We start from the raw sequence: 11,771 nt of genomic DNA on the forward strand, positions 1-11,771 counted from the left end.
TGAGGGCTGGCAGCCTCACTGAGGGCGGTGGGAGGTAGAGGGTAGGTGGGAGGGTCTCTTGAAGGGGACGGCATGGAGATGATAGGCACACACACTCCTTGTGCCCCTGTGCTGGGATCCCAGGGAGCAGAGATGGGGTGGAGGGCACAGGACCCAGTGCTGTGCCTGACCTAGTCACCATGCTCAAATGACAGCTTTAGGCCCCCAGAGCCCTATGAGAAGGGCTCTCGACTGCCAGACAGACTCTCAGAGGTCACCCCATCACACAGCTGATGATGCCCCCAGGCAGCCCTCCAGGCTTGCACTGGACCCTCCGAGGGCTCGGAGGGGCTCAGGGCTTTGGAGTCCACCCAAGTGAGGCATGCAGGGAAGCCCACTCCTGCCCAAGCGGCCCCAGAGGCCCGAGCTGGCCCCGCTGAGCCCGGCCAAATATCCTTCCTCTCTCAGCAAAGTGTTTCCATGTCACGGCAAAAGGTGCTCTAGCCACTCGGTTCCTAAAGCCAGGAGCTGGGGACCCTCTACAGTGGCTCCCCTCACATCCCCACAGCCAACTGTAAAGCCCCCGCTGCCCAGCCAGAGAGATGTCCTCTACCTAGGCCTGTCCTTGTCCTCCTCAGCGCTCAGCATTCTTGTCCCTCCTCTCTCTCTGTCCACTGTCTCCAGCAACCCCAGCCTGTGCTTCAGACCCTGGGAAGCCATGGCCTCTCTCTTCTTCTGGACATTAGCTAGGACGTTCCCTGCTTCCTCCTCTGGGTGGACTCCTATCCATCCCTCAAAGCCTTGTTTTCTCCTCTTGCCTGTCCTCTGCACCCCCACCGGCTGAGTATTTGGCTCTTCCCCTGTGTTCCACAACAGCCTGGATGGGCCTCTTGGGAGACCCTTCTCATACCCCTTCTTCCAGCAAAAAATGTCTGTGTCCTGCAGAGCAGGTCCTGGTCCAGGAGACACAGCAGTGACCTAGGAGACATGCACCCCTGCCACATATTCATTTTATTCCAGAGGGTGGGAGCAGATAAGAAATTAGTAGAATATGTTCATGGTCATGGGGTGGTGAGTGTGACACGGAGGGCTGGAGAGGAGGAGGGGCAGGGTGGGATGTGGGGCAGAGAAACGACTTTAAATCTGGTAGTCGGAAATGGTTGTCTAACCTGAGGAGCTGAGGCAATGAGCCACATGGAAATGTGAGGCAGAGAGCATGTGCAAAGTCCCTGAGGCAGCAGGAAGCCTGGTGTCTTTGAACCACAGCAAGGAGGCCGATGAGGCTAGAACAGAGGTGTGAGCTGGTGGCTGGTGAGGCAGAGTCTTACGGACTTTCGAGGCCTCTGGCTTTTCCACTGAGTGAGGTGGAAGCTACAGGAGGGTCTTGAGGTGAAAGGTGAGATGATCTAATGCTTTAAAGGTTGACTCCGAGTGTGGGGCCGAGGCTCTCATAGCCGACTGAGCTGGGGGGATGGTGGGCCCCCATGTGGGCCCAGCAGAAAGCGTGAGAGGGAGACAGATTCAGGTGTCATTGGAAGGGGGTGCCACGTTTTGTTATGGGGTGGTTTAGGGTGGATAACCCCACAGATTTTGGCCTGAAAAAGAGAAGACTGCTGAGAGGGGAAGGCCAAGACATGGAAGCTTCGGGGAGGCTAGAGGTTCAGTTTGAACATTGGGATCAGGACTCCACAGCCCCATGGTGGCACTCCGTGGAACCGATGAGCCTGGGAGGCGTTAGCGTGTGGATGGTGGTCAGAGCCCGAGAACCCATGAGCTCACTGAGGAGGCGAGTATAGACACAGAGAGAAGAAGCAGAGATGGGGCGCACAGCCCTTGTGCTCGAGGTCGGGGTGAGCTGGCGAGCCTGCCACCATGATACCCTGGAAGAGGGGAAGGTGTGTCCCAGAGGAGGGCACACCCATTGGATTCGGTGATGCCCAGGCCCCTGGTGACCCTGGCAAGGCCCTCCCAGAGAACAGGATGGGGGGAGATGCTCGGAGCAGGATAACTGGAGGCTCCTTCTGGAACAAGAGCAGAGGAACGCTTGCGCCCACAGCAGTGGCGCGGTGGTCACGGCCTCGCAAGTTCTCGCTGGATTTGCTGGATTTGCTCTTCTAAAGATTGGGAATTCCAGGAGGCAAGGACCTACAAGGGGCTCCTCTGTGCAATGGCCCCCTCCATCACCCTGCTTGTTAGTCTTTCTAGCACACACGTGTGTGCACACACCCACCACACTAGGAGGTCACCACCCAGGCCCAGGGTCCGCTGAATTCCAGAGTCACCACGGGGTTAAAGCAATCCCAGAGCAGACTCTCAGTGTCGCCCAAGGTGGCCCCCGGGACTGTCTGTGCCCAGCCAGGATGATTCGTGAGCCTCCTGCTGCCGCTGTCATGCACCTTTGGAAAAGCCTTTGATAGCACTGGGCACACTCATAAATCGCTCTTTATTTAAAAAAAAAAAAAAATACAGTGTTTTAGGCAAACAGCAGTGGAGGCATGTCATGCAAACTCAGGAAAGGAAAGTTGGGTGAAAATCTGAAAGTTCAAGGCTTCTCGCCTCACAACCATAATGTGTAAAGGACCCAGATGCCTTCGTCACCTGTTAGCAGGAAGAGACTCGATGTCGGGCGTTTCTGGACAGACTCTGCGAGGAACGTCTGCTCTTTGGCCGAGACAGGGGACCCCAGCGTCCCAGTTGTCACCGCCGGCAGACAAAGAACTCACCGCCCGGGGACCCAGCTGTGAGCCAGGCACTCTTCCGGCACATCGGGGATCCTACCTGCAGCAGGCCTGTGGGTGATTCTCCCTGTCCACAGAGGAGGAAACTGAGTTTCGGGCTCAGGGAGTGTGAGTCAGGAGAGCATACAGGGTGTCGGGACTCCGTGTGGGGTTCCTAGGCCGTGACCTTCCAGGGCGACCTTGGGCAGGGCGAAGTCCTACTCTTCGGGGTCTGGCCCGGTCCTGAAATCCCCCTGCGGCTGCGCTTCTGAGCACGCCCCCAGACTGTTCCTGCCAGGCCGGCTTGTCCGCCGAAGTTCAGCCGAGATGAGCTCCTCGGTGACGCTCTCACGGGCGGCCAGTGCCCAATTTGGGGTGAGCATTTCCCCCAAGCTCCACGGAAGCCTCTTTCCTCACTTCCCCAGTCTCTGCGGCCTCGCCCTCTACGTCGGACTCCCCCAGGGGGCCGAGAGCTCCACGAGGACCCACGCCAGCTCTGGGCAAGCTTGTGCCCACAGCACCGGCTCCGTGCTCGCCAAGGGAAAGAGAAGAGCGGGCGCCGTGTTGCAGCCAGCGGTGGGGGCTTGGGAAGCCCGCTCTGAACTTGGCAGCTGCACACTGGGCCGGCGTCTTAATTCCTTGGGGCCTTATCACCTCTGAAGAAAGAGGTGCTGTAGCAGAGGGCAGGACTTGTCTCTCCCCGGCACTCCCAGCCCCAATCTTAAGTCCCCTTGGCAAGACTTGCACACACTTGCCTTTCCATGACCTTTGCGCCTCCTGGGGGGACTGCGAGGGGTTCAGTGTGGCAGCGGCAGAGCGCTAAGAATGTGGGGGACCCGAGCAAGGAGCTTTACCTGCTGGGAGCTGGGGGTTGGGCTGGGGGAGACACGATTTTTGGCAGAGCCATAACACAACCCCAGGATCAGACCTGCATTCTAGAAGGCTGGCTGTGGCCACAGTGAGGGGAGAGTTTTGGGGGTAAGGAGCAAGTGTTGTAAGGTCAGGCATGACCTGAGGCAGGGTGGGGTTGGGGCTGGAGCAGACAGGAGGGTCTGGACATTCTTGTGCATGGAAGCCGTCTGTCCCCACGGTGACCGAGCCAGGAGGCCTGTTGAGGAGGGGTCCGCATTCTCTGGAGACTAGAGAAGGGCAACAGATTTGGGGGGAGGGGGCATCTGGGGGGATCTGAGCAGATGAGCTTGGGTCTGGGGCCGAAGGACCCCAGCAGGCAGGGGTAGGGACAGGAAATGATTTTTCATCCCTTCTATCATGGGCAGCTTTTTGGCCAACCGTTACAGTCAGTGCGTTAGACGGCGAATCCCTTCCAGAAAAGGGCCCAGCCTCCTCTTCCTCTGGTGAGCCACATAGCTCCGTGGAAGGGGCTGTGGCCCAGGACTGACTCCCTGACGCTCAGAACTCACTCAGTTCCCCGCATGGAGCCGGTTTCCTCCTCCAGGAGCACAGACAGTGAGGTTGACGTGAGGAGGACGAGACGGCAGACGGGAGTGGGCGTCCCGAGGACAAAGCACCATAGAGACGTCGGCTTCCGAGTCAGAGAGTGAGGCTGAAAGGTCTAGCGCAGAGCGTCCTTGCCTTCCACATTCCTCCTGGAGGGGAAGGCTGGTCTCGGGGGGGCTGCCTCCCGTGTGGCCGCCTGCATCCCACCGGTCCAAGCTGCTCGAGCTCCGGGGAGGCCGGTGTGGGGAGCACATTTATAATAATCGAGAAGTGCGGAGGGCGAGTTCTGCGGAGACATGTTGAAGGCCATTTGGTATTTTAAATATGCAGCCCAGACACCCTCCTCCTTCCTTCCAAGCACCTGCTTGGGTGTCTCTTAGGGCAAGAAGGGAAGACGGAGTTTCAGGAGCTCAATTCCGCTACTGCTGATTACAGATGGGACGGCTTCGTGGTTCCTTTCTGCCGTGCTTGCCTTTGATGTAGGCCAAGGCAGCACATTCTGGAAGCTTCCTCCATGTCACGTGGCACTGTGAGGAGGAAAGAGATGCAGGGGGATGGGAAGAGCTAAGCTTTGGCTCCGTCCTAGCTAGATGGCATCCGGAGGTGTGGGCTGTGTGACCTGGGGCATCCGGCCCTCAAGCCCAATCCACTTCTCCCAGGGAAGGGTGGGGAAGGTCTGTTCCCGATGGCACTGTGGTGAGGACTTAAGAACAGATGGGCATGTGGGATCCACTCATTTCCCTTCCCCTTCACCAGCTGCGTGTCTCTGTCCCAGCCCGTCCGTGCTCTAGTTCTGGTGGTGCCACTTTAAGTAATCTCTAGGCCCGACATGGGGCTCGAACTCATGACCCCAAGATCAAGCGTCACACACTCCCGACTGAGCCAGCCAAGCACCCCATCTAGTGTTTTGCTTTCTATGTAGCCACAGTGTATCTTTGTTTTCTTGGGTTTTCCTCTTTGCCGTTGGTCTGTGCTTTTCATTCTCCTCTGCAGGGGCCATCGTTTGTACCGAGGAAACCTCACTGAGACGTGCATAATGATGGGCCCATCCTGACTGCCTGTCACGTCTGGGTTTGTCGGGACACCATGGGTCTCCTCTGACTGCCCGGCTCTCGGTCCCAGCACCTTGTCCTCACGGGCCAGCGCTCTGCCTTCCTCTCTGCTCGTGGCTCTGCATGGCGGCCACCAAGGCCAGACAATGAGGCCTGGCTCTTCCTCGCTGTCCCCTTCCCACCCGAGCCGGGAAACTCAAGGACCCGCAACCACTTTGCGTTCTCCTGCTCCCCACGCTCTCCCTTCTGGGTGACAGTTTCCACTTTATGAACTGTACTTAATGTTTTTGTGTACGTTCGTTCATTCAGTCATTCAGCAAATGTGGGCCGAGTGCCTCCTGTGTGTCACGTGCAAAGTAGGACAAAGGACCTGTTCCGTGCCACACACTGGAGACACCGGAGTGGCCAGGAAAGACTGGGCTGTTGGCCTCCGGACTTTCACGGCCTTGCGGAGACTGATGACCCCCAAGAGAGCAATGGCTCTCTAGCCTGTCTCCGAGGAGCAATAGCTCCTCACTCTTTTTGCTCTGTAGGCTGCGACTTTCTTACCCGTCTTTCCTAAGCCGGATCTCTCTGAAATGCATGGTTCATTTCCACTGACATGAGAGCACCACGAAGTTCCTTGATGCATCATCTGGCTTGTTAAAATCCTCTCTGACAGTCCCGTTCACGCCGTTACACCTCGTCGGTCAGAATCACAGGGCTTCTGGGTTGAAGGCTGACCTTGAGAACGCATGGTGACTTGCCCAAGGTCACACCATTGGTCTGTGTGCGGTGAGCCCCGGAACCCGAAGCTATGATCCCAGGTCTCCTCCTAGATCAGCATCTGTGTCAGAGACAAGACCCGTGCAGGGAGCTCCACAGCTGTTTTCCATCCTTTCAAATGACGGACGGGCACTCGGGTGCCACTCTGAGCAGCAGATGCTGGGGGGAGGGAGCGGGGGTGTGGCTTGAGGACCAGGAAGGCTGACCACAGACCCCTGGGATGACCAGGGTCCCCGCTGGACCTGTGTGCTTCCTGTGGGGTTCCCGGCTCCCAGCACATCAACTGCAATTTACAAAGCAGAGACAAGACGTGAAGGTGAAGAGCCCGAGGGGCCTACATTTTTCAAAGGGGAAAAAAAAGGCTTAATTATATCTTTAAGAGGCACAGACACGCCGAGGAATACCAGCAGCATCTGAGACCCGAAGCAGAAATGCCAAGGACGAGGATTTGGAAGATTAACACAGTTGAACCCGGCACCATGGTCTTTTTGTTGTTGTTCTGGGGCTCCAGGAAGCTGGGGAGGCACAGACCCCAGCAGGTCAGATGGACACGCCAGGCACGACGGAAAAGCATGCCTCCTTTCGGCCTGCATGTTGTTGCTAGACTGGTCATTAACTACCGTCCTTCCAGAACCTTCCGTGGTTCCTCTTTCCTTCAGGACAGAGTTTTGTTTCCCTTCCTAGACTGTGGGGGCCTCAAGGACTGCCGTCCCTTCTTTCCTCCTTCCCTCCTACCTTCTTTCTTTCTCCACCTTTATCTCACTCAGTCGTCACAATGGAGCTCCCTCTGCGTTGGGCTCCAGGCCCCGTGCTGGGGACAGTGGGACACCCGAGTAGCAGATGCCATCTCCCTTGAAGGGGAGCTGACTGGAGCTTCCCAGCCATGGGCAGAGGCGGCGTTATAGCTGCAGGGACGAGGTATCATGGACCCCAGGGCTGGGGAGGCTTCGTGGAAAAAGACCTGAGTGGTCTAGCTGGTACCCCGAGCCTGGTCCATATCAGACACCAATATCACATCTACAGAATCAAGTTGATGGGTGGGGGGGGGAGTTGGACCCCTGGGGGAGTCTTTCCAAACTCTGTGGGGTCACAGATGGGCATCACGAGTCTCTCTTCTTCCCTTGCTTGTTTTCCTGCAGTAGGAAGGTTGATGGTGGTTCTGAATGGATGCTGGTCTAGAATCAGTGGTGGGGAGGAAGCCAGAATGGATGGATGGGTGGGTGGGTGGGTGGATGGATGGATGGATGGTTGGGTGGGTGGATGGATGATTGGATGGATGGTGAGTGGATCAGTGGGTAGGAGAGCTGTAAAGAAAGAAGTGATATCAGGAGAAAACCTGGATTTGGTCAAAGGGAGGACTAGGAGGTAGAACTCAAGCTTGGACTATGCTGGGAATGGAGGGAACATGTTCACCTGAACCAGAGCTCCAGGGGAAACGTGACTGAGCAGAAGAAGTCATGGTCAGGTCCACAGAGTGGGTGTGGCCTGGAAAGGGAGCCCTGGGTTGGCTGGGTTTGTGGTTAGAGGTGGGGATTTAGTGCTGACTTCGGGTCAGAGGGAAGGGGCCGAGAAGCCCCTTCTGGTGAGGTGGGGGACCCGGGGGGTGGGAAGGAGGGGACATGCTTCTGAGCCCTCCTACATGCACTCACAATTTCTTATTTCCCACTGGCAACACACATATTTGTTCCGCCTTAATCATTTTTCTTGTTAATTGCCAAGACCCTGAGGAAATCCCGGCTCTGAGCGTGACCTGCACCAGATTCGGGCCCACCTCCCGGTGGCCCCTCCCAGTGCCCCCTTCACTAACACAGCCCCAGGCTTCCTCCCACACCCCTTTGTCTCATCTCTGAGCTGTGGCCGAGTAATGAGCCACGGCCCGGGCCAGCAGAGACAAAACCTGGGAAAGTGCCCAACGTGACGGATATTGTACAAACGTTTTCTACACGTTTGGGGCCTTCCTTTCAGTCCAGTTTTAAAATCAATCCAGTAAAAATACTCAACACTTGCTCTGGTTTCCCGTCAGGCAAGAATTCAGCCATACTTTGAACATCAGGTCACATTCAAGTTGGAATCGCAAAATGCTTTTTTGCCGTCCAGTAGTCATTTCTGGGGGAGGAGGAGGAAGGTGTCCTCCTGCTTGTTTTGTTTCTGATTTTGAAGGTTGCTTTTTTTCATTGCTGTTTCACAGAAGAGCACGTTAAAACGCAGGATGGTTAACAAACTCTTCTGGGGTCGTACCGCCGTTCCCTGTCCCCACGCTGAGCCGTAAGGACAGCCCAACATTTCCTTGACACACTTCCTTAGTGTGTGCTTGGCAACACTCAGAACGTCTGTGGGTCTGAACCGTTCATGCTATTCAAATGTGTGTGCATAATAATGTATAATATTTCTATTTAATGTACAAATGTATACATTTTCTATTTCTATATAATCACAAATTTATATAAAATATATGGATATAGAAAAATTTATATAAATTTAAAATATATATTTTTATATAATATTTATATAAAAGATTTTTAATATATATATTTTAAAGATTTTTATTTATTTATTTGGCAGACAGAGATCACATTAGGCAGAGAGGCAGGTAGAGAGAGAGGAAGGGAAGCAGGCTCCCTGCTGAGCAGAGAGCCCAATGTGGGGCTTGATCCCAGGACCCTGAGATCGTGACCTGAGCCAAAGGCAGAGCCTTTGACCCACTGAGCCACCCAGGCGCCCTAGATTTTTAATATATTCTAAATAAGTATATTTACATATTTCATATTATCTAGTTATATATTTGGCATTATAATAATAACATATATAAAATTATAATCTGTATCACATATTAATTATATGCTATATAAACAGAATGATGATTAATAGAAATAAATACGTATCTGATCGTTGCTTGGAGAAATGTACTCTGCACTCCACTGTTCCTCTGTCCCAAAATCATTCTCAGGCTCCCCCGGCCTCTCACCTCTTCCTTGAACACAGAAACTTCTCTGAGCACTGGAAATAGAGCAGTAACCTCTGTCCCCAGCGTGGGAGACATCAGGAGGTAACCCAGGCCACTGGTGGCCTCAGGTAGCACTGTGGGCCTCAGGCCAGGGGAGAGGAGAGGGTGACACGGAGGGGGGCTATCGGGAAGCCCCCACCGACCCGTCCAGATTCTATGCCCGGGCGGGGCAGGCGGGAGTGGCCGGGCCGTCAGGGGCCGCTGACAAGCCGCGTCTTTAACAGCTGAAGCTGTTTTCGGCGTTCACCCAGGACAAAGCCACGGTGTCACCGCCGGGCAGGGGCAGAGGAAGGGTGCTGACAGCCTGCAGAATATCTCTCCATCAGAGCAAAAGCCCTTGTTTACTTAGAATAGCCTGGAATTCTACCTTGGCTGTTGGGCATTTCACTTTTGAAACATGAGCCCAGAGAGTGAAAGGGGGAATGGCACACCCAGATTCCCCTTCTGACCGTGAACTTGGCGTTCCTGACCGGGAACCAGTGCCGCTGCAGAAGGCGTTTGCCAGCCTGCAGGCCCCACAGCCCCAAGCCTTTGACATGGGCAGAGACGGCCCTGGGGGCCTGCACACCGCCCTGGGCTTGGTTCCGAGGTCTGGTAGGGGGGGCGGTCAGTAGTCTGATGCGGAAACTATTAGGCGAGTTCGCAGCACATGGTTGCGGAGCTGCGACTCCCCAGCTTGTTCTCTGCCCACATGCTGGGGCAGCACACCACGACAGTCGGCTGAGAGGCGCTGGTCCACACTTCCCACGCCTGCCTCAGTGACGTCGCCTCTGTGGCTAAAAATCAGCCACGGAAATTGTGCAGTCCAGCGGGAGACCCACCCCTCCACAGCACGTGACTTGGGGCAGGTCCTAATATCAGAGCAGGTGGGATGGAGAAAGGACTTTGGACATCATTCATGCATAGATGTCAACAGCTGTTGGTGGCACCTGCTTGGCCATGCCCCGGGGATCCATCCACCTCCAGACTGCTTGTGTTGCTTCCTCCTCCAAGAAGCCTTCCCTGACTCTGTCCGGTCAGGCTAATGCCCACCGTAGCCCCATCTGTCTCCTCCCAGAGGGCAGGAGAGTTTGCTCTGAGCCTTCGGGTGTCCTGCAGAGGCAAGCAGGTGCCCGCAAAGCCTGACCCAGAGACAGGGAGATGGCCAGGCGCGGGTTTGGAGAGAGTTACAAAATCTGCTCTTCCCCTCCGATCCTGCTCCCCTCCAAATCTCAGGGTGTCTTCCAAGCTGGGCTTTGTCTGAGCCCTGTATTCTGAGCCCTAGCAGAGCCCATACTGCAGGCTGCCAGTCATGGCCCTCGTGTGGTCCCTCCATCGCCTGTCCCCGCCTGTCCTTCTGGCCCTGGCCAGGCCCCGCTGCTCAGACTGCAATGCTCTGAGACTCTGTTGGCAGATGCTTCTCGCTCATTGGTTCCCACCAACACCGAGCAGTGAGCTCAAGTGTCACCCTCCACTGTGATCTTCCGTGTCACAGAAGACAGGATCACATGTGCTTTGCTCCTTCTGCTGGGTCAGAACTAGACACGGTGGGTAGGAAGGAGAGGGACGGGTGTCTCCTGGGCGTCTACGCCACACCAGGCCCGCTTTTAGGCTCTTCCAAATCCTTTGTCAGGTAGATGGCCAGAATGAACTCACAGTCATTTGTCCTCTGGAGGTGGAAACAGAGCCCAGGGGCGACCACCAGAGGTAGACGTTACTACATGGGGGATTCAAACGTCTGGCTCAGTGTGGGACGTGAGGAGGTCTGAGATGCCTTCTGTTCTCTCCCCAGGTGTCGTGCGCCAAGTGCGGCCCATTGTGGGCCCGTTCCATGCCGTCCTGAAGCTGGAGATGAACTATGTGGTCGGGGGTGTGGTGTCCCACAGAAACGTTGTCAACGTGCACATCTTTGTCTCCGAGTACTGGTTCTGAGGGCCTGTCCGTGCCATGCGGCCACACCTGTGTCTCCGGGCCAAGTCGTTGCCACACCAACCGTGCCTGTCCCCATCGACATTTCTTAAATTGATGTATTTGTCTTAGCGTTAGGCCAACATGTATTAAGCCAGATGAATAAGTTCATCTGGTGTATTTTGGTATTTAAATAACAAGTCCAGTTACTCAACTGTCTGTTGAAAACCTTGCTTAATTTTTGACTCCAAGGTTAAAGTTTGCTCCCGTTCTCTACCCTGGCAGAGGGGTGGGGGGGACTGGGCATTGGTAAGGACCAAGAAAAGAAAGACATTTTTCAGGGGGCAGCCAGTCTAGATGCCGAGAGAAAACCAGTTTCGGCACTGATCATACGTAGTTTGACATCTGGTACTTTTTTCGCCAATCGGATGCAGTGTGTCCGAGGACGTGGGTGCTGTCCAGTAGCAAGTATGACCTGCCCTGCCCCGATGCCTCGGGGAGCACTTAGAAGGTGTGTTACAGATCTGTTAAAGCAGGAGAATTCCCTCGGGAGGGACAGAGCCTGTTAGGTTTAAGTGCGGACCCTGCGTGGTCAGCGAGGGAATGGCTGGGTTTTCTCTGCACTGTGCATCCGTTTTTTTTTCACCAGAGGTGGGAAATAAACAGCTTTGTCATCCTCCTGGTGGCCTGTGCATGAGGGTCTTTCAAGAAGGGGGTTCTCCACTAGCAAAGCTCCTGGGACTGTCCCTTCACACCTTCTCAGGCACCCTCCCGCCCCCTGCAGAGGTTTTGGGTGGGCCCAGCCTGTGCGTAGGAATAGCTTCCCACCCGTGTCGTTTCCGATTTCACGCCCGCCCTCTGACAAGTGTGGTTCAAGCTCGCCCATGCCCCACGCCCAGCCCTGCCTGA

At 55.4% G+C, this 11,771-nt stretch overlaps 1 protein-coding gene across 1 annotated transcript in view; it reads left to right on the top strand.

Moving 5' to 3' along the window:
- FBLN1 (fibulin 1) overlaps positions 1-11,541 on the top strand; it is an 80,253-nt gene extending 68,712 nt beyond the window's left edge. Inside the window, exon 17 of the mRNA XM_047742633.1 lies at positions 10,747-11,541. Within this exon, the coding sequence (XP_047598589.1) occupies positions 10,747-10,886 (140 nt within the window). The 3' untranslated portion in view covers positions 10,887-11,541. The remainder of the gene's footprint in view (positions 1-10,746) is intronic.
- The last annotated feature ends 230 nt before the right edge of the window (positions 11,542-11,771 follow it).

The sequence above is a fragment of the Lutra lutra genome, chromosome 8, assembly GCF_902655055.1.
Source record: "Lutra lutra chromosome 8, mLutLut1.2, whole genome shotgun sequence".
NCBI classification, from domain to species: domain Eukaryota; kingdom Metazoa; phylum Chordata; class Mammalia; order Carnivora; family Mustelidae; genus Lutra; species Lutra lutra.